The following is a 24,137-nucleotide window of genomic DNA, read 5'->3' as shown; positions in this document are numbered from 1 at the left end:
GCGAGATCTGACTTGATGTGTGCGATCTCTTTTATTTATTTTCTTTCTGCTTTGTTTACACACAAAGGGCTCGCCGGAGTCTCAAGACTCATTTCAGGGGGGTCATGCCAAGTTTTCGCATTGGGGGAAGGGGTCATTTTCTTCAGCATTGGGGTGTTTTGACCAAATACCGAGAGATTACACGCACACAAATTCCACTTATCTCTCACTCACACACTCACTACAAAACAGGGGTAGAGAACACAAACTCCACTCACTCACACACTTACTGTAGAACAGGGGTAGAACACGCAAACTCTACTCACTCACACCCTCACTGCAGAACTGGGGTAGAAACACACAAACTCCACTCACTCACACACTCACGACAGAACAGGGGTAGAGAACACACAAACTCCACTCGCTCACACTCACTTCAGAACAGGGGTAGAGAACACACAAACTCTACTCACACACTCACACACTCACTGCAGAACAGGGGTAGAGAACACACAAACTCTACTCACTCGCACACTCACTGCAGAACAGGGGTAGAGAACACACAAACTCTACTCACACACTCACTGCAGAACAGGGGTAGAACACACAAACTCCGCTCACTCTCACACTCAATGCAGAACAGGGGTAGAGAACACACAAACTCCACTCACTCACACACTCACTACAGAACAGGGGTAGAGAACACACAAACTCCACTCACTCACACACTCACTACAGAACAGGGGTAGAACACACAAACTCCACACACTCACTACAGAACAGGGGCAGAGAACACACAAACTCCACTCACTCACAAACTCCACGCTTATGAAAGGTGCCAGAGTCTGCAATCGAACCCAGGAACTTCTTGCTGAGAGGCAGAAGTGTCTCCACTGCGCCACCCTGCCTCCGATGTGGTGTGTGTGTGTGCGCGATTCCTGTACGTGGGGTGTGTGTGTGATGTACATGTTTTGTGTGTGTGATGTACATGCTTTGTCTGTGTGATGTGTTTGGTGGACATGTTATGCGTGTGTGTGTGCATTTTGAGTGATGTTGTGATCTGTGAGTGGGTGGTATTTGTGTGTTGGGAGCGGTAGTGTCGTGGTTCGTGCACCGTGCTCCAACCCTGGCGACCTCAGTTCGATTCCCGCTCACGGCCAGCACCGGTGACAATCACCTCAACCTCTCTTGAGCCTCCCCTAGGTCGACTCAGCCTCAAATGAGTACCTGGGGAGACAAAGGCGGCCGTGCGTGGTTCTCGCCAAACCACTCCGTCGTGTGGTGCGCCGTGCCAGCCTTCACAGGTGCTCTCAAACAGTCGGTCTCTCTGGATTACATCTGCGTCATGTGTGTGCATGGCGTGTGCGCGATCCCTCCATCTGTGTGCGTCGCCTCCGTGGTTGGATGCGACCGCGGCGACACGCGTCACGCCGCACGTGCGCGCCCTCCTCGCTCCGGCATCACTCGTGCCCCCCCCGCGTACGCGCTTACGCACGCACGCACGATTACGCACGCACGCAAGCAAGCACGCACATCTGGTCACCACGTCCAGAGATCCGCTGTGCTCCCACGTTGGCTCAGGCGTGGCAGTAGTAGCAGCAGCCGCTGCGGTGATTGTGCCGCGTGCAGTCGGGCGGGAGGGTGGGTCACAAGTCCCTCTCCTCCTCCTCCCACCGCTCCTTCCCTCGCATCTTTCTCTCTCGCGCGCCCCTCTGCGGGTGCCTGCACTCTACGACGTTCACCGCGCCCGCCCCTCGTAATCTCATGAGCCTCGTTCGCGCCCCCCCCCCCTCTCCGCACGCCTCCCCTGTTCAGCCGTGTGGCCGCGTGCGCGAGTGCCGTTACGCGCGTGTAGGTGCGTGCGTGGGGAGCGGTGGTGCAACGGTTAGCGCCGCGCTCCGAACCCGGTGGGGACACGACTTCGATTCCCGCTCACGGCCAACACCGGCGACGATTGTCTGAATCGGTCCTGGGCATCCCCTAGGTCGACTCGGCCTCAAATGAGTACCTGGTGCGGCGTGTAAACATCGCCGCTGGGGAGACAAAGGCGGCCGGGCGTGGTGCTGGCCACCCACCCCCTCGCGTGCCGTGCCGACCTTCAAAGGTGCTCGCTAATAGCGCTTGCCCCTCTAGTCTGTGAAGGCTACGCGGGGTATCTTTGTTCTTTGTCTGTGTTGTGAGTCTGCGTGTTGTCTGCGTGTGAGTGCGCATGCTGTCCGCGTGTGTTGTCCGAGTGTGCGTGTTGTCCGTGTTGTGAGTGTGCGTGTTATCCGCGTGTGAGTGCACGTGTTGTCTGTGTGTCTGCGTGCGTGAGTGCGCGTGTTGTTTGCGTACGTGCGCGTGTTGTCTGCGTGCGTGAGTGGTGTGTTGTGTTGCGAGGGCTACAGCCGCCCTCCCCCCCTCCTGGCTGCCCAGTGTGGTGAGCCAAGGTAATGTGGTGAGCCGGGGTAACGTGGTGAGCCGGGGTAATGAGGCCTCACATTAGACGGTGTGTAATGAGTCCGCTCGGCGCGCGGGCGAACGGCTCGTGACAAATAGCCAATTCGCGCGGGAGCCGCGTGCGATGGCGGTGGCGGTGGGGATGGCAAGGCAGAGCCGGCGTGTGGCAATGTGTGTGCGCGTGTGTTACTTCGGGGAGCGGTAGCTCATCGGTTGCCGCGCTGCGCTTCGTACCCCGGCGACCCGGGTTCGATCGCCGCTCACGGCCAACACCGGTGACGATTATCTGAACCGGTCCTGGGCTTCGCCTAGGTCGACTCGGCCTCAAATGAGAACCTGATACGGTGCATGTGTTGGTTTGCACACCGCGCTATGAACCCAGCAACCCGAGTTCAATTCCCGCTCATGACCAATAATTAATCGGTGGCGAATATTTGAACCGGTCTTGGGCCCTCCCCCAGGTCAAATTGGTAACCTCAAATGAATACGCGGTGCGTCGTGCAAACAAAACTCGGCACTGCAGCGACAACGGCGACCGGGCGTGGTGCTGGCCACTTTCACCTCCTCGTGTGCCGTGGCCTGCCTGCATAGGTGCTACCCGCGAACACCACTTTGCCCAGCGGGTTTCTTAAAGGCTACACGGTGGGGGGGGTCTCTGTGTGTGTCCGTGCGCGCGTGCAGAGTGCTCGAACGCGTTCGGGCTCGTGGTGCGTCCTCCCACGGAGAACGAAGATCACCTGTTCACGTTCCAGCTGCTGGCGGAGGTGGGGACCTCGCGCAAGGCCGAGTGGCTCAAGACCTTGAGCCGGCAGGTGGCCAACACCATCTGCAAGCCCGACGCGGTGAGTCGATGCCCGTGCCGGAACCGGCGGTTGGGCAATTCGGTCGGGGCGTGCAGTGGCGACGCGGAGTGGATTTTTGAGGTGCCGATAATCAAATCCCCGCCCATTGTTGCGGGGGGGTGGGGGTCAGAGGGCGTAGCCATCCTGGGGTTCAAATCCAGGTTTAAAAAATCAGACGGGTGATGATCTGGTTGAACACGTAGGCTTTCGCTACCAATATATATTCACGATAAAGCTTATTTTTTGGGTTTTGGATCATGTAAATGCAACCGTGTCGTACACCCACCTCCACCTGAAGGTTTGACCGAAAAACAAGAAGGCGTCTTCACAATTCTGGCAATCGCCTGTTGGTGCTGGTTGTCATCACCAGAGAAACGTTGTACTCACCATTGGAACCTCATTTGCCAGTAGCAAAATATGATAATTGTTTTTTTACCCTTTTATCTGGCAACAAAACTGACACCTTTTTTAAAATTGATTGTGGACCAATCAATTTCAAGGACAGTGCATACATTATCAGAGTTGTGTTTTTTGTTTGCATTCCGACTGCAGGTATTGTGGTCAATGCAAACATGACTCCTTGTAAAAAAAGGTGTCAGTTTTGTTGCCAGATAAAAGGGTAAAAAAAACAATGATCACGTTGTACTCAGTTGTGAATGTTGTTACATTCGCTCTCCAACACTCACAACTGGCGGTGCTGAAGTTGCTACTAATTGGCACGTTCTGTTCGCTGATCGGCCGTGTCGGGTGGAGGTGGGTGCACGACACATTTATGAGATCTCGAACCCAAAAACACTTCACCGCGAAGTAGCGCTCAATTTCCTGAACGGAATCGCGACCGACCCAGAATCATGACGATCCACGGAATCCGTCGCATTTCGACGAACGCAGTCATCTGCTTCCAGCCGTCGTCTGGCGGCGATCGCTGCCAGACGGCCAAGGGTGCCTGGCCCGCCGTCGATCCACAACTTTTATCGCCGTTCATAAAAATCGGCCGTCTCAACTCTGCGACGCGGCCGCACGAAAGAGGAATGAGGATGGACGTAGTGGTGCAAACGAAGCAAGCACGCGAGCAACGCTGCAAACGGGGCGGCCGGACGAGACCAAATGACAGTCCGGTCACTCGCGGGGACAACACGACCTGACCGGGAATCGTGACGAGCCGTCGAATCCCCGGGACGACTGCGGAGTTCCGTGGACAGTGCCGGCAACGTCCGGCCGTTTCGAATGCAGTCTTCTTATCCCTGGCATCATTCCCACTTGTGTCAGCCCCTCCCCTCCCCTTCATCATCCACCACCGCTAACCCACGCACTATTCCTGTCCTGGGCCATTCCCCCACCCAACGCTACAGCCCCGTCGTATCCTTGGGGACGGGTGCATTATTCACTAATTGAGCCGAGGCCTCGAAGCCTCTTCATTGCGGCGGTGGGGGGTGGATGGGAGAAGAGGGGGGGGGCAGTGATGGGGGGAGGGGCGGCGGGCGGTGGAGGTGGCACTCGGCACGTGCCGCTCGGCCGTCTAGCTCGTTGCGCGTCGCCACGTGGCGCGGAGCCGGCGACACGTGCGTCCGATCCGGCGCCCGGGGGTTCGGTTTCGCGAACCGAATCGCGGCGACGGCTTTGCCCGCTTCTGAGCGAGCGGTTGCCGAATCTCTGCGTTGTCGCAAGCCCGTCGTCGGGCACTACCACTGGGAATCTGGAGTCCATGGCAGGGTTGGTCTCTGTGGTTGGGCAGGGTACGTGTCAGTTTGGCTTGTGTATGTGAATGGGCATTGGTTAGTCGTTTTGAATGTGCAGGATTAGTGTTAGTGGTGTTGGTGTGTGTGTAGGCAGGGTCGGTGTTGGTCGGTGTGAATGGGCGCAGGGTCGGTGTTAGTCGGTGTGAATGAGCATGGCTCAGCAGGATCTACATCGTGGGTTGTAACGGGACACCCACGCCTCATTTGCTTTCAGTCACCATTCCCCGCCACCCCGAACCCTTGTAATCTCGGCCCGCGCGCGTCCCTGCGTCTGAGCGCGGTCGTCAATTTGTGCGCGCGCGAGCAGAGCGCGCGTGGGCAGGTGCGCGCTTGTGACCGCTCGCTCGCTCGCTCGCTCGCGCGTCGTCTGATAACACGCGCTCGATCGAGCACGCGCACGTGTCGGCGGCCGGCGTTCGCGTATGCGATCGCACGTGCAATTGGAATACAGATCGAGATATTTAATTGGTGGGAAACTTGGTCAATTATCACCCTCGGAGCACGTACAATTTCTCACACTCGGTTATTGGTTCTAATTGGTCGCGGTTAGGTTACACCGCCGCTGCCCTACCGAAGGCTGTCTATGTTCGGGGGGGAGGCGGGGAAACTAAAATTAACGCTTCCAGTCGATGGATGAGAATCGGAATGAGGGTGGTGGGGGGGGGGGTCCCTTTCGCTAAACGGGGGGAGTGGACCGGAGCGTTAACCCCGAGCGCTCGTCCCATGTGAACGCGAGTCGCACGTGAACGCGAGTCGCACGTGAACGCGAGTCGCACGTGAACGCGAGTCGCGCGTGCAGTTGCTCGCCAAGTCGCCGCCCGCTCGGCTCTTGGCGATCCTGAACCGTGCGTCGTCCCGGCTCGCCGTGCTTGTGAACGGCCGCCCGAGTTCGGTGCGGCGGCGGCGGCGGTGGTAGTCGTAGTAGATGCGGTGCAAAACCGAAGGGGCGCGGCAAAGCGAGACACCGCACGAGGAGGCAACCTGCCTGCCGAGTAGCGCGCACACATGCACACAGTACACACGCACACACGCACACATTACGCGCACACATGCAGTACACATGCAGTACACGCACAAACGCAGTAGACACACGCAGTACACGCACATAAACAGTACACGCACACACACAGTACACACGCAGTACGCACACGCGCACACAGTACACACGCACACAATACACGCGCACACAGTACGCGCACACACGCAGTACCACACCCCCTGACCACACCACCTGACCACACCACCTGACCACACCACCTGACCACACCACCTGACCACACCACCTGACTACACCGCCGCGCTGGCCTTCATCGGTTCTCGCTGACGGCACTCTGCCCAATGATCTGCATAGGCTACACGGGGGGTCTGTGTCTGTATCTGTGTGTGTATCTGTGTGTGTATCTGTGTGTGTATCTGTTTGTGTATCTGTGTGTGTGTGTGTCAGGCTTGGGCTACACGGGGGGTCTGTGTCTATATCTGTGTGTGTATCTGTGTGTGTGTATCTGTGTTTGTGTATCTGTGTGTGTGTGTCAGGCTTAGGCTACACGGGGGGTCTGTGTCTGTATCTGTGTGTGTGTGTGTATCTGTATCTGTGTGTGTGTCAGGTGTAGGCTACAAGGGGGATCTGTGTGTGTGTGTCAGGCTTAGGCTACACGGGGGGTCTTTGTCTGTATCTGTGTGTTTGTGTATCTATGTGTGTGTCAGGGGATCTGTATCTGTGTGTGTGTATCTCTGTGTGTGTATCTGTGTGTGTGTCAGGTGTAGGCTACACGGGGGATCTGTGTGTGTGTGTGTCAGGCTTAGGCTACACGGGGGGTCTGTGTCTGTATCTGTGTGTTTGTGTATCTATGTGTGTGTCAGGCGTAGGCTACACGGGGGATCTGTGTGTGTATATCTCTGTGTGTATCTGTGTGTGTGTATCTGTGTGTGTGTGTGGCAGGAGAGTCTGATTTATCCGATCAACCCAGTCGCGATCGACGTGAGCACACGAGCAGTGGACAGCACGCTGAGCCGCGCCTCCCGTGCCATCAAGAAGACGTCAAAGAAGGTGTCGCTCGCCACTCCACGCTTGCCACTCCACACTTGCCACTCCACACTTGCCACACCACACTTGCCACGCCACACTCGCCGCACTCGCCACTGCACGCTCGCCACACCACACTTGCCACAACACACACAGCCGTCACACCACCTACCACACACAAACACACCCCAACCACACACCACCTACACCTGTCACACGACAGACCGCGCACACGACACACACCTCTCACACACACTGACCACACCCACCACACACACACACTGACCACACACTAACCACACACTAGACAGGCCACACACACACCTGTCACTCACCTGCCACACATGGCTGGCTCACGATGAGGACGATTGCGACGACTGCTATCTCGTCGCTGCGGAGCGAGCGTCGCGCTCGCCGACCGCTGTACGGCAGCGCCGTTGTCACGGGTAAACAAGATCTGTTTGCACGAGGCACCGCAGCGTCCGGAGATAGCGCTTGCGTTGTGACCTCGCCCGCCGACGCGTCTCCCCTGATGTCCACGCGACGGAGCGGACGCTTCTGGTCTATTCCACAATGGGCCTCCGTCCCCCCCCCCCCCGAAACCTCCCTCGCCGTTTTCTCGGCTCTCCTAAAAAACGTTCCTTGTCAACTCCGCTGTGTCGGCGAGCCACCAAGTTGCTTCCCCTCGTGGGTGGGTAGGTAGGTAAGCTGGCAGGTGGATTAGTGAGTTGGTGGGTGGGTGAGCGGGTGGGTGGGTCAGTTTGAGTGGGTGGGTGGGTGTGTGGTTGGGTGGCTGGCTGGGTGAGTGGCTGGGTGGGTGGGTGTTTGAGTGGCTGGCTGGGTGACTGGTTGGGTGGGTGGCTATTTGAGTGGCTGGCTGGGTGGGTGGGTGTCTGTTTGAGTGACTGGCTGGGTGAGTGGCTGGGTGGCTGACTGGGTGGCTGGCTGAGTGGTTGGCTGGGTGAGTGGTTGGGTGGTTAGCTCAGTGGGCAGCTGGCTGGGTGGGTTGCTTCTTTCCTCTCGTTTCCTGACTCGGTCCGTCTCCCATTCCCTCCCGTCGTTACCTCCCGTGTATTTCTGCGTTTGCTAAGTTATGTGGGCGATATTTATCGACTTACTGCGGAGGGTCCGACTAAGTTCCTCAGTCGATGGGCGATGTTGCGACGTCGATTCCCAATCGAGTAATGAATGGGTCTTTATTTTATTTTCATTCAACCAAATTCGGACCGTGACACCGGATCGCGTGGCGCCCCCAACACTTTTTAGAATTACGTGACGGGATCTTTAACGTGCACCGTGAATCGGAGGAGGGGTGGGCGTGCCGTGGTACGTTCATGGTTATTAAACCCGCCAGCATTAACCAGGGAGGGGTGGCCGTGGGGAGTTGGAACCGCAAAGCCTTTGCAGCAAGCCACGGCTCGGCCCGGTGCCACCGCCGTTGTCCGGACCGTCGGGGCAGATGTGCTGGAACCTTTTCGTGTAAAACGAGGTGAAAACCTCTTTTTTGCCGAGACACGGCCGTGGGAAATGTTATCCCCCCCCCCAACCCCCCCAACCCCCCCCCACCCTCTCCGACCATCGATCGTTTATAAGCCAGCCGTGGATCTTTACACAAGGAAAGGCCCTGACATTAAGCTCTCTCTCTTTTTTTTTTGTCAAATTTGGCGGCCGCGGTGCGGGGAGGAAAGCTGAAAAAAAAAATTCTCACTAATTTGCGGAAAAGAGTGGGGGTGGACGTGGGGCGTGGCACCTCGCCGTAAATAAGTAAATAAAAGCCTTTCGTAAAAAAAAAATTAAACAACAAAATATTCATTTTCCATACACACACAGGCGCCGACGTCCGTAGGACTCCGTGATTTGTTCAATCACGAAGCAGTCGCCCGCAGGCGCCGGACGCGCGTGCGGAAGAGTGAGCTTCAGAGACGGTTACTGCCCACCCAGCGCCCCCCCCCCTCTCTCTCTCGCTGTCCCATCGGAGTCGCTACCCACAAAGCACTGCTTCTGTGCACCCGGGCCGGAGTGCCAAGCGGGGCTTTGGTCACGTGATTGAATTCTTTTTAATTGTTACTTACGTCATGATAGTCGTTTTGCCTTTTGGAGGTCATTAGAAGTCTGCTTTCTAATTGTGTAGGCCATTTTTTGTAGATAACAAAAAAAGTTAACTAACCGTTTAAAAGTTTTCATTTAGAATTTTGGAAAATGTTTCAAATTGAACATTTTCGTCGGCCGAGCGTTTCAGGGCCTTCTGTGCCCTTCTCTCACCGGACGTAGAGCGCGTGACGTGCGTCCACTTTGCGATCGGGGGGGGAAATAAAGGCAGCGCCTTAACCCCAGTGCGTTTGAGTCCCCCCACATCTCTCCAAGCGTTCACCCGAGGCTTGAATTTGCAGCTTGCGCGAGATTAAGGCGTCGATTTGATTTCGATTTTTTTTTATTTCGTTGAAACTCCACGGCCGCAGCCTTTAGCCACGGCGACGGCATCCCAATAGCGAGCCGGTGATTTGTCACCGATCGGTGGCGCGGTTCAATCCTTGGAAAGTTTTGATGGAGTCGTAGTTTGCCCCCACCCTCCCCCCCCTGACTTTTTACCTTCAGTCTCCTACTCTCGCCGGTTCGGCCGCGCGCTCTTTGCCCGCACGCTGCATCGAGCGACGGTTTGCACGTCATTTTCGCACGTCGTGAATAGTCGAGACGCCTCGTCGATGATTCGAAGAGGCCGTCGAGCGCCCTCGCTAAGTTCGCTTGCACGGGGATTGAATTGAATCACGTGACCAAAGCCCCGCTTGGCAATCTGTCTTAGAGGTCACAAGGCTGTGCCGGTCACAGCAGAGGGCCTGGGTTTGAATCCAGGTTTCGGCCTGCTGCCATTTTAAACCGGATTCCCAAACGCAGGGAGTTCGTGGTCTAAAGCCGGTCACCCAGCGACTTGAGAATCGTCATTATCGCCTCGGCACTCACGCCACGAAGCGTCAGCGTCAGGTTCAGTCGGGGAGACCGCTGCCTCCCGCCATGTGGACCCGAGGTCACGTCAAGAGATGTCCATGTGTGTGCGGGCTATTCTGTAGTTTTGGGTTAGGGGGGGGGCATCAACACTGTTCTGCGAGTGATCGGAATGGCGAGCACCACGGGCCGCAATTTCCTGCCACCAATGTCCTCTTCACGATATGGCGCTAGCGGGGGGAGGGGGAAGGGGAGGAGGGGGGGTCCCAAAGGATTTAGGGGGGTGGGTGGGGGGGGCCTTGCCAGGTTTAATCTGGGCCAGCAGAGCTGCCGGGCAGCGGGCGCCTTGAGAGCCTTTACGAGGCCGTGAGCTGCCTCGTAAATAGCACCGCTGCCGTCCCACGGGCATCTCCATCCTTTATTTATTTTTATGATGCGGGGGTCGAGCGGGAAGTGTGTGTGAGCGCGCCCGGGTGTGTGTGTGTGCGCGTGCGTGCGCGCCGTGTTATATATGTGCATGCGTGCGTGTGTGGCCTGCATGAATAGTCTTCCCCCGCCGGTTCTGATGCACGGCCTTCTCTGCGCTCGCTCGCAGCGTAAGCCGCACCGTCTCCACCTCGTCACACCTCACAGCTCCCCCGCCCGCCCTCCTCCCCGCCTACAACACCTGGCAAGCCCCCGGTGCTCACCCGACCAAATACTGATCCAGACTCAAAGCCTGCTTAGCTTCTGACGAGATTGGGTGCATTAAATATAATAATTGGTGACATTTGGAATTTGCTCCATTCCTGTAGGCTATCAAAACACCACGATGTTTCACAGACAGGTGTGTTGTGGCCTAGTAGGGGGTCGTGTTTCTCGGTGGTTTTACCCAAGCGGGTGTGTTGCTAAGTGGACGGTGCGCATACTTCATGGTTAGTACACACTGCAGTATTTACCAGGGCGGCCGCCGGGCTCATGCCACACACCTCTCCAGCGAGCGGTGATCGCGCTATCGCTGAGACAGCGTCACACCACGTCACGTGGCGTCACCCAGCGTCACCCAGCGTCACACCATATCACAGCGTCACACCATATCACAGCGTCAGACCACGTCACACCACATCACACCACGTCACACCGCGTCACATTGAGTCATCATATCACAGCGTCACACTGCGTCACACCGCGACTCGGTGACACCCAGGCTGGGGGTGCCACCGAGCGTCCCAAGTTGGCCACGGCGTCCCGCACATTCCCCCCCCCCTCCCCCATGTGCCATGGGGGGGGAGGTACACTTCACGAAACGGCCCACGCAGACCGCGGTCGTGAACTCGTGTCCACCCCGCCCCTCCCCTCCCGGTCAGGTGACCCGGGCCTTCTCCTTCTCGAAGACGCCCAAGCAAGCCGCGCAGCGGGCCCGCGCGGGCAGCCCCCCGCAGTCCGGTGACGGGGGCCGCTCCCCGGGGGGCTTCGAAGGACACAAGGATTGGTCGATGGGTCGCCGGCACACCAGCTCACTCACGCTCGCGGTGACTCACTCACTCTCACAGTGACTCACTCACTCTCAAAGTGACTCACTCACTCTCACAGTGACTCACTCACTCACTCTCACAGTGACTCACTCACTCACTCTCACAGTGACTCACTCACTCTCACGGTCACTCACTCAACCACTCACTCACTCTCACAGTGACTTACTCACTCACCCTCACAGTGACTCACTCACTCACTCTCACAGTGACTCACTCACTCTCACAGTGACTCACTCACTCACTCTCACAGTGACTCACTCACTCCGCCTCCTTCCTCTCTATCACCGCCACCCCCACCCATCCTTTCTGCCACCAACACAACACCACAACCCACTCCTCCTCCTCCTCACCACCACCGACTCCTCAGCGCCACCCCACCTCGTCGCCGCAACCGTACGCCTGCAACAGCTGGCTAGGCGCTGGTGGTGGTCGCAAAGAAGAAGCGGGCTGCCAGCCTGCTTAGCTTGCGAGGCCTGACGAGATTGGGGCGCGTTCAGGGCGAGTCGGTTCGATTGCCGCTCAAAGCCAACGCCGACGACAAACATCGGAACCAGTCCTGGACCCCTCCCCTAGGTCGACTGGGCCTTGAACGGGCACGTTGTTGGCGGCGTGTTAACATCACTGCTGGAGAGACAAAGGCGGCCGGGCGTGGTCCCGACCACACCACCTGCTCGTGTGCCGTGCCGGCCTTAATAGGCGCTCGCCAACAGCGCTTGCCCCAACGGGAGCACCTCTGGTTGTTCGCTTCACAACCGCGCTACGAACGCCGTTGGCTCTACGGGGAAAAAAATTCACCCCCTGCCGGGATCCGGCAAAGAGCAACGATCGAACATCTCGGTGAAGGTGCAGCGGCGGCGGCGGAGGCGGCGGCGGCCCGTTTTTAGATTTACCGAGTGGTTCGCGCGCGAGTCTGTGTGTGCGTGTGTGCCGTTTGAGGGCCGTCTCCGACACCGCGAAACGCTAACCTCTCGCTCCATCCATCCATCCCCGGCGCGAGCCGGCGCGTGACGCACGTGCAGCGGGGAAACGGGGCGGCGGTTGTGGCGGCGGTTGTGGGGGCTGGGGAGCGAGGCGAGAAGCGTGGATGGACGGCGAGGGTGGACGGCGTGGCCGGGGGGGGGGGGGGGTTTGTTGGATGCCGCCGCCGCCACGGGACCGAGCGGGCGGTAAAGACAATCTTGTAGTTGATTTGCGGTCGGATTGGATTCCATTAGGGAGGGGGATCAGACGCGAGCCCTGGCTGGGCTCACGTTTGGCAGTCGCGCTTCGGATCACGGAGGACTTGCAGGTCGGCGGAGGGGGATTTTCTGAACCCGCGGAACCAGAAAATGAGTTTGGACTGGGCTTGTGTAAGTGTCATTCCGAGTTTGTCCCGTTTTACGGGAGCGTGCGATGGGGGAGGAAAAAAATCCGTAAGAAATTCCACGAGTTGGCTCTTCGGGCGGGCAGGTGGGCAGGAGGGGGGGCAACGTCGCTCGTCTCCATACGGCTGGGGAGTCGGCGAGCGACGGTTTTGAGGTTTCGGTTGAACGCGTTGGCTGGCGAGAGCCACGGGGAGGGGGGCTTGGGCTGTGACCGGTGCAGTCGGCAGCGGCCACCACGAGAGGCGCTCCCAGATGAAGGAGATCAGTGCTGCCCCCGCCCGCCCGCGCTACTGTGTGGACCAGACGTCAATTGAAATCACCTCGGTGGTAGCTCGTTGATATTTGGTAGCTCTGATAATTTGGTAGATCCGTGGTGATATTTGGTAGCTCTGTGGTGATCTTTGGTGGCTCTGTGGTGATGTTTGGTGGCTCTGTGGTGATGTTTGGTAGCTCTGTGGTGATATTTGGTAGCTCCGTGGTGATATTTGGTAGCTCTGTGGTGATATTTGGTGGCTCTGTGGTGATATTTGGTGGCTCTGGTGATATTTGGTAGCTCTGTGGTGATATTTGGTGGCTCTGTGGTGATATTTGGTGGCTTTGTGGTGATATTTGGTGGCTCTGTGGTGATTTTTGGTGGCTCTGGTGATATTTGGTAGCTCTGTGGTGATATTTGGTGGCTCTGGTGATATTTGGTAGCTCTGTGGTGATATTTGGTGGCTCTGGTGATATTTGGTGGCTCTGTGGTGATTTTTGGTGGCTTTGTGGTGATATTTGGTAGCTCTGGTGATATTTGGTGGCTGTGTGGTGATATTTGGTGGCTCTGTGGTGATATTTGGTGGCTGTGTGGTGATATTTGGTGGCTCTGTGGTGATATTTGGTAGCTCTGTGGTGATATTTGGTAGCTCTGTGGTGATATTTGGTAGCTCTGTGGTGATATTTGGAGGCTCTGTGGTGATATTTGGAGGCTCTGTGGTGATATTTGGTGGCTCTGTGGTGATATTTGGTAGCTCTGTGGTGATATTTGGTGGCTCTGTGGTGATATTTGGTAGCTCTGTGGTGATATTTGGAGGCTCTGTGGTGATATTTGGTGGCTCTGTGGTGATATTTGGAGGCTCTGTGGTGATATTTGGTGGCTCTGTGGTGATATTTGGAGGCTCTGTGGTGATATTTGGTGGCTCTGTGGTGATATTTGGTATCTCTGTGGTGATATTTGGTAGCTCTGGTGATATTTGGTAGCTCTGTGGTGATATTTGGTGGCTCTGTGGTGATATTTGGTGGCTCTGTGGTGATTTTTGGTGGCTCTGTGGTGATATTTGGTAGCTCTGTGGTGATATTTGGTGGCTCTGTGGTGATATTTGGTAGCTCTGTGGTGATATCTGAAAGGTTCATCCCTCGCGAACGCAGCCATCCTGTCCCCGTAGCGCGATCAGAACAACGTCGTGGAGAAGCGAAGCACTTGCGATGGGGAGGACCCAAGCCGATGGGCCACACTCGCTCCTCTGGCTGCCTGGCTGGGCCTTGCCGCGCGTACCATCGCGCCGCCGCCGCTGCCCGGCGATTGGCGGTCACGGCATGACGCAGGATGACCGACGGCGTGCGTGCTCTCAGCCCGTGCGGCAACGTTGGCGCGCGTGCCGGGCGCCGTAAATCCGGCGCGGCGACGCGGCGCGACCGTTGCGGATTACAATCTTAATCATAGGCGAGGCCGGGATTGAGTGGCGGTGGCAGCGGCGGCGGTGATGGTGGTGATGAATGGAGGGGTAGGGGATTGCGCCTGTCCCCCCGCCTCCCCCCCCCCGCCGCCTCCGCCCCCCCACGCTCTCCCGCTAACGACGTGCCCAGATTAGATCTGTAATGAGGCGGGATCCGTCGCGTGTGCATGGGTATAGATTTTAATTCCAGATGGGTGCTCGCCCCCCCCTCCCGCCCCCCCACCGTGGGAGTGGGGGTGGGGGGCATGAGGCTTGGGCTTCCCGCGGCGGGCGACCGGCGCCAGGTTGGCCTCGCACGTGGCAGCCCGTATTCGTCTTGCTTGTAATGAGGTGTAATGATTCCGCATCAGTCATCTCCGCGACGCCGGCGAGCCGTTTGTGCGGAGAGGGGGAGCCGCCGTTGCGTGCCGCGCGATTACCGCGGCGCCGCTAGACATTAGCGAAGCGCAAGGAGAGTGGCGATTAACGTGTCCAAACGCCCCCTGCCCCCCCAGCAGCGGTTTGTTGAATCGGGGTCGTGATCCGAGTCCTTTTATTTCGAAAAATTTTCGTTCCGTTGCCCCCCCAACGATCGGCGGAACCCGGCCACCCCCAGGTTCACTTCCTGGCCACGGACGGGAACTCGGATGAGCAGCCGGTCCTCTCTGTGGACGGGTCCTGCCGGGCGCACATCCGCGACCCCCTCCTCAATCCTCAACCACTTACCAGCCCGCCACCGGCCAGAGTCGAATAACCCAGTGCATTCGTCCATCGGCGGATTGATGAAGGTCTGCAAATTACGAATGAGCTTCGGCACGTAATGTGCGTGCAGATTAACTAATTAATAATTGCCCGAGTGCACGATTTGATTGGCGCGTGGGCGAGCGCACGAATGTTAATTGACGCGTCGTTACGCTCGCGTGTGCACGCGCACAGAGCGTTGCCGCGGAGGATGTTAAACACGCCGGCCCCCTCGTTATCATTCACGGCGGTGGCCCACTGCGACCAATTTGAAGTCTCCCTCTCCTCGCTAAACGGGCGCGGCCCCTCCTTCATCGACCGCCGCTGGGGCCTCGAAAGAGCAGAGGAGGAGAGTGAGAGAGCCGCTGGCCGGCTAGCTGGCCCGGCTAGCTGGCCCGGCTAGCTGGCCCGGCTAGCTGGCCCGGCTAGCTGGCCCGGCTAGCTGGCCCGGCTAGCTGGCCCGGCTAGCTGGCCCGGCTAGCTGGCCCGGCTAGCTGACCCGGCTAGCTGGCCCGGCTCTCTGGCCCGGCTAGCTGGCCCGGCTAGCTGCCCGACTCGCTGGCCCGGCTAGCTGGCCCGGCTAGCTGGCCCGACTCGCTGGCCCGACTCGCTGGCCCGGCTAGCTGCCCGGCTAGCTGGCCCGGCTAGCTGGCCCGGCTAGCTGCCCGACTCGCTGGCCCGGCTAGCTGGCCCGGCTAGCTGGCCCGGCTAGCTGGCCCGGCTAGCTGGCCCGGCTAGCTGGCCCGGCTCAGCTGGCCCGGCACGCTGGCCCGGCTCGCTGGCCGGCTCGCTAGCCCGGCCTGGAAGCGGTGACGTGAGGGATGCCGAGAGCCGAGTGTCAGGAGGCCGAATCGACTGAGAGCTCGAAGTGGCAGCAGCAGCAGCAGCATTGACAAGCTAAGGCCAGCCTCCTCTGCACCAGCAGTAATAGTCACAGGGGTAGCGGTAATAGTAGTAGCAGCAGCAATAGCAGAAGCAGTAGCAGCAGGTGAAGTGGTTATTCAGTGGCTGGGGTTGGCGAGTCACCCGAGGAAGGGTTGCCAGGTGGGAGTGGGGGCTTGTGCCGTGGGGGTGGGCCTGGCGAGTCCGACGGAGCCAGTTCTGCTCCGTCAGTGGTTTATGCCTCCGTGCGGTCAGTGGTGGAATCGATTATCAGCGCCGAGCAAAGCAGCCCTCTCTGGGTTGTCACCAGGAGAGAGTGGTGAGGTGCGACAAAAGGGGGCGCGTGGACGACGGAGCACGTGGTGCGCGGGTCAGAGGCGTGACTTTGGCTGCTGGGCAGGACGCGTCACGGCCAAAAGGGGGACGCGCGCCGGCGGTCGAGCCTAGCGAGGTGCACGGTGGTGGGGGGGGGGTGGCGGTGGAGGCTGGCGACAGCCGAGAGGGAGGGGAACGCGCCTGGGAGCGCGGCCACCACGCAGACGGAGCGATCAAATCCGCTCGCGTGCAGGCGGTCGGCTGATCGCGAGAGGTGGCCACCCACGGCTTGGGGGATGCCTCGACCCGGCAGCGGCGGACGGATCGCGGCCGATGACGTGCGGTGCGCGCGGCGGGGTGGTGCGGGGTGCACGGTGGTGGCCGGGGGGGGGGGGTGGTGGCGCTCGGTAAGTTGGTGCCGGTGACTCGCGGTGCCCGATGGCGGCGTGACGACCGCTGTCCCTCCGCTCTCGTCCCCGCGCTCGCGGCGCCAGCTGCCGCGCTCCAACTCCGTGCTGAGCCTCTCCACCGCCGAGGCGACCCGGCCACTGGTGCAGCGCTCCAACTCTCTCAGCAGCCGGCGCGACGACGAAGAAGAGGAGGAGGAGGACGACGAGGAGGAAGAGGGGGAGGAGGAGGGGGAGAACGGTGGCGCTGGCGGCGGGAGATCGGAGAGCCCTTCCCGCTGCCTCGCCCCCTCCCTGCGCCCGTTCTCTCCCCGCGCCGCGCCCTCCGCCACCATGCCACCGCCGGCGCCGCCCGGCGCTTCGGGGGAGCCGGGGGACGCGGGGGGCCCGTCGCCGCGCCTGCCGTTCCGCGTCACCTACGTGTGACGGTGTGCGAGCGCGGCAGATCAATCCCCCACGGCGAAAGAGCTTCTCAAACTCCCACGCAGCAGAGTCTCCCGTTCCGTAGGGGGGGGGGGGGGGGGGTCTCCGCAATGTCCTGCCGTTATCCTGCAGCCCCCGAGGTTATTCCGAAGCCTGCGATGGAGCCACCGAAGCTCGTTTGTACGGGGTTGACACGTAGGGGGAGGGGAGATATGATAGTTTAATGTTTAGGGGGTGGAGTGACGCTGCGGTTTGGGTGATTTGTTGACCCGGCTAGGTTTGTCGCGCTTCCGACCAAATCGCCCCAGGAAAGCGCCCCGCTCTCGTCACGTGTGCCGGAAGCTCTAAGCAGGGTTAGGCCTGGATAGCGCTCGGATGGGCGACGACGTGGCATTAAAACGCCCCCGATTGGCGCGGTCGGCTACGTACGGTGCAAAAGAAGTTCAGCCTACATACTTGTGCTGTAGGCCGCTGCGGCGTTAGTATCCCTGGCAAGTGCGGCAGAATCCATTGTCTCGCCGCGCTTCGCAAAAGCCTCCGCTGTGCCGGCGTGGCGAAGTATGGTCAAACAACTCCCAAGACCGACACGGCGTGGTGGGGAGAACCACCCCTCATCCAGCAGTGGACCATCGTTGCTCCCCCTAGTACCGTGCGCTTTGGGGGGTGCGGGGGGAGGGGGCGGCAGAGTATTTTGTGTCAAGCGTCTGGGCCAAAATGTCACTCGGAAGGTTGGCGAAGGGTGACCGAAGCCCTCTGTCGTGGGGATGATGGGGGGGGGGCGGTGCAGGGGGGGGGGACAGAGGTGGTGCTCGGGGCGAGAGGCAGGTGGCAGCGGTGCCGTGAGCGCTGACGTCACAATGCGGGCCTTCCCCTTGGCGCTTGACGCTTCCGTTTCGGCATAGCGCGTTCGTCTTCGCGTGCAGGGGGGGGGGGGGGGGGCAAGGAGTCCCTGCGTCACCCCACTTTGTTAGCCAATCGACTGCTGGATAACGGTCTCCCACCACCACCCTCCCCCAAACTCTCCCACCCCAGGGTTATTTAGACCGTAGTTCACCACGCCGGTCAGCAGTGTGCGGGAAGCCCGTCCTAAACAAACTTAGCCCGAGCTCGACCCTGCTTAGCTTCCGAGATCCGACGAGGTCGAGGGACGCGTTGCGGGCGATTCGGTCACGTGATGCGTTACCCACGTGTGTCTTCACACTTGGGGAGATCTTGGTCCAGCAGCGGGTTTGGCCAAGTGGCCGCCATAACGTCGGAGTAGCAAGGCATTGCGGGGACACGTACAGGGGGCGCGAGCATCGCCGGCTCGGCCGAGGCTCTTCACGGGGTCAGGCTCGATACCGTTCGGCCGAGACTCGGCTCGGGCTCAGGCTCGACTCGACGGACATCCTGAGCACGCGGCCGGGACAATTTGCTCGGAGCCGGCTCGAGTTGCTGAGCGTGGATCGGAGCCGGCTCGCCCGAGCCCCCGTAGACGCTGTAGACGGGCGATGAGCGCGGAGAGCTGGGATTTTGAGAAGCTGGCCTCCAGGGGCGTGAGCGTGTTGCACCCTGGTGGAGGTTGGGGTGTGTGCGCTTTTGACATTTCACGTGGCTTCGGTGTGCACCTAGCTTGGCACAGACGCGACGAAATCGCCGCCGCTTGGTGTGTGTGCGTGCTTTGGATCGGAATGGGCTGGGCGCACCCCTTACCCTCTGTGTGTCACACTGGGCATCACGCGTGTGCGTGTTCACGTGTGTGCGTGTTCACGTGTGTGCGCGCGCTCGTCTTTGTGTGTTTATGTGTGCGCGTGCGTTCACGCGGGGGCACAGTGGTCAACGCCACTGTGCCACGCACCCAGCAACCCAAATGTACATTTCCGCTCACGGCCAACAACATTGGCAAATGTCTGAGCCGGTCCTAGCAAGCGCTTTTAGGGTAAATTTTCGTCTTAGTTGCGTATCATGTGCGGTGCTCGCTCACCGCACTTGCCCCAACAGCCTGCACAGGCTACGGGGGGGACCTTTACCTTTGTGTTCACGGCCACTCGAGTCTCTGATCACAGCGCACGCCGCTCCCTCGCTTGCTCTGGGTGTCATGATTCACCCACCCACGACTCAATCCACTAATTGATTATTATTAATGTTATTCATGATGGTGGTTCAAGGTTAACCTGCAATTTTTTTCTGTTCGAAGAGAAACGCAAAAGAGCGACGCGCCGCTCCGTAAAGTTTTGCGGCGGCGGATTGAGTCAACACCTGGCAGCTCCGGTGTGAAGTCACGTGTTGGCCAAGCAAGGCAGTCTGGGTATTTAAAAAATGGCAGCGAAACGATGGCACTGTCGGGGATGGGGGGGAGTGGCAGCAGATGTTGTGCGACGAAGCCTCCGGGAAAGGGGGAAAAGGGAAAAAAGTGAAAGTGGCTGAGATTCACGGTAGGTTAGATCCGTGCGGTCTGGCGATGCGCGTCTTCTGGCACGCAGAGGCAAGTTCAAGTGCCACAAAGCGTTTAGGGATGGGGGGCGAGAGTCGGTGGGGGGCGAGGATGAGAATGTGGCAGCGAGGTGTTGCTACGCAAATGACCTTAAGGATGATTCTACGCTGCTGGCAATACGGAGTTGACGCCAACAACCGCCGGTGACGCAAAACGCGTTGCAAATGACAAAAAGTCTGAAAATGAAAGTGCAGCTTAACCTCGAACCTCCTTCAAACGAATAAGGGACGCGTTGATTGTCGCGCAAGCGGTTCCACGTTCCTCGAGGAAATGCACGCATCATCAACCCCCTCCCAGCCCCGCAGTGGTTAGCACACTGCGCCACAAACCCGGCGAGCCAAATTCGGCTCCCCGGCCACGGCCGACACCGGCGGACGTCTGAAACGGTTGTTTGGTCTCCCGTAAATCGACTCGGGTGAAATGAGTCCGCTGCTGTGGCGTGCTGCCGACATCGGCGCCGGGTAAGACGGGGGGGGGCCGGCGACACGACCCACCGCCCCTCGTGTGCCACGCCGGCCTTCGTAGGCGATCGCCGCTTGGTGCAAGCGGTCCGAATAATTTGTGGGGGGGGATATTTGTTTCGTGCGTGCGTGCAGGCCATGCGCTCGCCGTCCCTGGTGAGCCTGCCGGCGCTAATGGAGAAGCCCAGGCACCACACCATCAGCCAGTCGACAGCCCGTCTGCTGTGAACACCGCCACCATCATCGCCCTCGCCTCGTCAGCCGGGGTGGGGGGGGGGCTCTTTCCTCGCCACTACAGACCTCGCCGGCACCGTGGACCCACCGCCGCCGTGCCGCCCACAAGCGACGCAGCTTCCCGTCGTCCCGCCACGGACGCTGGCCCAGCGGCCGACCTCCAGAACCCGGGGGGTGCCCTGCGCCACGGTCCCCCCTCCCCGCTGGCACAGATTCACGAGGATCTGGCTGAGCGGATAGCGGGGGTGGCAGGCAGGGGGGAGGGTGCTCGCACACTAAGAGCCACTGACTTTTGGGAAGAGAGGGGGGCCCACTCCCCAACGTCTTCCTCCACACTTCCTTCACGGGGATTGGGAGCCCCCCCCCCCTAACACGAGTAGCATCCAACCGTCAACAACTCTTGGACCACCGCCCCCTCGCGCGTTCTCCCCAGCACCACCCCCCCACGTCGCCCCCAGTGTGCAGATCGGGCCGTCGCTTGGTCCTGCAATACCTGGCCCCTACCCCTCCCCCCACCCACTCCCCGGACTTCGGGCGGTTCTCGTTGACTCTGTGACCTCCATTGATCCGCATCGATCCCCGTTCCGGTCCCCGGCCCCGCATGGCCGCGGTGGAACCTGGGAACCGGCCGCTGCCGGCTCCTGGCTCCCGCTCGCGGGCACCGGACGCGCCGCACGGCTCCGCGACCCCGTGCCTCTGGGTCGCGACCCCGGGACGGCCTCTTGATCCACATTTGGTCGAGTGTTGCGCGCCGCTGATGGGGCCGCGTCGCGTTCGCGAGCGACGAGCGTCCATCTCGGCAGCTCACGCGCGGTTTTTATTTTCTTCAGCGGCGGGGCCGGGTGCGACCGTGGCTTCGGGGCGGTCTCTTCTGGGAGGGGGGGTGGGGGGGTGGGGGGGGAGATGCTGCCCACACCATTCCTGGGGCCTCCAGCTGAGATGGCCCTGCACTACCCTGCCCGGGGGGGGAGATGCTGCCCACACCATTCCTGGGGCCTCCAGCTGAGATGGCCCTGCCCTGCCCTGCCCTCATCCCACGTCTTGCCCTCTCCTCGGCCGCGATTTCTCCCTGCCCGCTTCTTGCATTCTCTCCTCTGCATTTGATGCCCTCCTCTGCCCTGCCCTTTCCTGTTTGGGAGCTGATGGCTTTGGGTACCTGGTCGGGAAACCCTTCGCACTTCCCCCCACCACCAGCTCCCGACGCTCGCAGTTCCCCGATGTTCTTCGACGGCCACCGACATCAGGAGTGAATCGAACGTGTCTGCGGCGGCGGCACCTTCGTGTGCGCACGTTACGTATATGCTGAACTTCTTTCGCGCCGCACGCAGCCAACCGTGCCACCACGGCACGCTTGCCGTCTGATAAGCTGAGCGCGGAGGGCCTCTGTGCCTTAAGTAAACTGGCTCTGATGAGCACAAGGGAGACGGCGCCTTATGTCTTAGACGTTTCGATGCCCCATCCGTGACGGGGCTGGCCGTCGTGTGCAATGCTTTCTGGGTGAGTTCTGAACGGTTATACGCGTGGGGAGGGGGGGGGCGCTAATTTTCTAGAGGCGGGGGTTGGTCAGCCCCTACCTTCCCCCCTCTTCTAACAACGCCCCCCCCCCCTCCACACAACTTTTGCCATCACCCCGCAAGGGGCCACGGGCTCTTTGGTTTGTCTGAGACTTCTCTGGGGACTCTGCCACCCAGTGGGTGCTTGGGCCGCGATGGCGCACACAGCCCCCGTCAACAACTCGTTGTTTATATAAATATTCGCGTAGCGCACGTAGACGAATCATCGTTTATTATTATTATTGTTGTTATTGTTGCGTACGTTGGGAATTGAATTTAACCCTGCATCAATAAACTTTGTTGTACGACCCTGCACACCACACGACTGACCCCCACGCCTGTTTGGGCTCCCGGCGCAGTGCGAGGCCGAAGGTGGCAATTGACGCTGGCTGGGCTATGGATGTTGTGGGGGGGGGGGGGGGTAGGAGATTTATTTATTTAAACGCATTTGCTGAGCCACAGACCTACGATTGGCCCAAAGCATCGAGCGGTCAGCGACAAACAGCACCGTTTCTCGGTTGCACTCGATTCGAGTTGTGACGCATTTCTCCTGAATTGAGCCGCGGCTGTTGTTGCTGCTGCTGTTGTTGTGTTGGGAGATCGGGCGAAAAGAGACGACGGTGGCGGTGGTGGCAGGGGAATTCCAAAGTGGAGCAGTGAGGCCAACTGAACGGGTTCAGGGCCTCCCCTAAGTCGACTCGGCCTAAAATAAGTGCCTGGCGTGCCGTGTGCGCATCGGCACTGGGGGAGGCGAAGGTGACCCGGGTGGTGTGCTGGCGACCCGGCCCGGCGGATATGGGTCGCCATTAGGATTGAGTTTTTCTTACAAGCAGGGTTTTTAGATCCAGCGTATAAAGCCAGAGTTTAGAGGCAGGGTTTGGAGCTAAGGTTTAGAGTCGGGGTTTATAACCAAGGTGTTCCGATCCAGGGTTTAGATCTAAGGTTTCGAGTTGGGGTTTAGATTCCGAATTTAAATCCCCCCAAGGTTCAGATCCAGGATTTTTATTCCAAGTTTTAAACCATGGTTTAGATCTAAGGTTCAGAGCTATGGTTTAGACTCAGCGTTTACAGCCAGGATTTAGAACCAGGGTTTATATCCAGGGTTTGGAACTATGATTTAAATCCAGGGTCGCGGTTTAATGTCGCTTCGTGATCGAACGATCCCAGACTCAGTGCGGCGGTGGCGGCGTTGCAACGTAGCCCTGATCCCGTCGCGGTCACATTGAAGGTTTTTCGCAAAGGGCGCCACCGGACGGGACTGCACGGCTCCCCGACACGGGCCGGGCGACGCTGGTGCATCTGCGTCGGTCACAGCAACGGGAGCCGCGGGGCTTCGGAGTGCGACGCAGATAAGCAATCCACGTGTGTGTGTGGGAGGGGGAAGAGTTGTGGAAGATTCGCACGCACGCGCGCGCACACAGCTGTGCACCTGAAACAGGTGGATGCCCTACCTGACCTCAGGCAATACGTCTCCCCACCTCCCTCCCCTCCGCCCTTCATTTATCCCCCTCCCATCTCCCCCCTCCTCCTCCTCCTGCTGCTTCTCGCCTCCAGCTCCACCATCTCCCTCCCCTCCCTCGCTCGCTTCGTTACCCCCTCCTTCCACATCTCCCTCCACGCCGTCTTCTCATTTCACTCCCCTCCGTCTCCTCCCCTGTCTTCTCAATCTACATTCCCTCTCACCCCTCCATCTCCCTCTCCATCATCTCCTGTCATCCTCCATCTCCCTTCCACCCCCCCCCCCCCCCCGTCTCTTCTACCCCTTCGTTTGCCTTCTCTTCTCCATTCCCCGTACCCATCCATCACCCTCCCTCCCCTCCCACTCCCTCCCCTCTCCTGCCTCCTATTTTCCTCGTCCATCCTTCCCTTATCTTCCTCCATCTCTCTCCCCTCTCTCATCCCTCGCCCTCCTTCCATCTCTCTCCCCTCCTCCCTTCATCTCTCCTTCATTCCTACATCCCCCTCCCCTCTCTCCTCCCTCTCCAATCCTCCATCTCCCTCTCGCCTCTCAATTCCTCGCTCTTTCATCCCCCCATCCCTCCCCTCCCTCCACCCCCCTCCCCTCCCTCCACCCCCCTCCCCTCCACCCCCCTCCCCTCCCTCCCTCCTCCCCCCCT

The 24,137-nt window shown here is 59.5% G+C and overlaps 1 protein-coding gene across 2 annotated transcripts in view; it reads left to right on the top strand.

Annotated features, from left to right (window-relative positions):
- ECT2 (epithelial cell transforming 2) overlaps window positions 1–22,321 on the top strand; it is a 69,116-nt gene extending 46,795 nt beyond the window's left edge. For both annotated transcript variants that reach the window (XM_061575710.1, XM_061575709.1), the window contains 4 exons: window positions 3,100–3,260; window positions 6,939–7,046; window positions 11,309–11,473; window positions 20,369–22,321. In XM_061575710.1, the coding sequence (XP_061431694.1) occupies window positions 3,100–3,260; window positions 6,939–7,046; window positions 11,309–11,473; window positions 20,369–20,461 (527 nt within the window). In that variant the 3' untranslated portion in view covers window positions 20,462–22,321. The remainder of the gene's footprint in view (window positions 1–3,099; window positions 3,261–6,938; window positions 7,047–11,308; window positions 11,474–20,368) is intronic.
- The last annotated feature ends 1,816 nt before the right edge of the window (window positions 22,322–24,137 follow it).

This window comes from Lethenteron reissneri, chromosome 58, assembly GCF_015708825.2.
Source record: "Lethenteron reissneri isolate LAM-NWPU_2019-01 chromosome 58, ASM1570882v1, whole genome shotgun sequence".
In the NCBI taxonomy this organism is placed as follows: domain Eukaryota; kingdom Metazoa; phylum Chordata; class Hyperoartia; order Petromyzontiformes; family Petromyzontidae; genus Lethenteron; species Lethenteron reissneri.
This window is presented reverse-complemented; position numbering and strand designations above follow the sequence as displayed.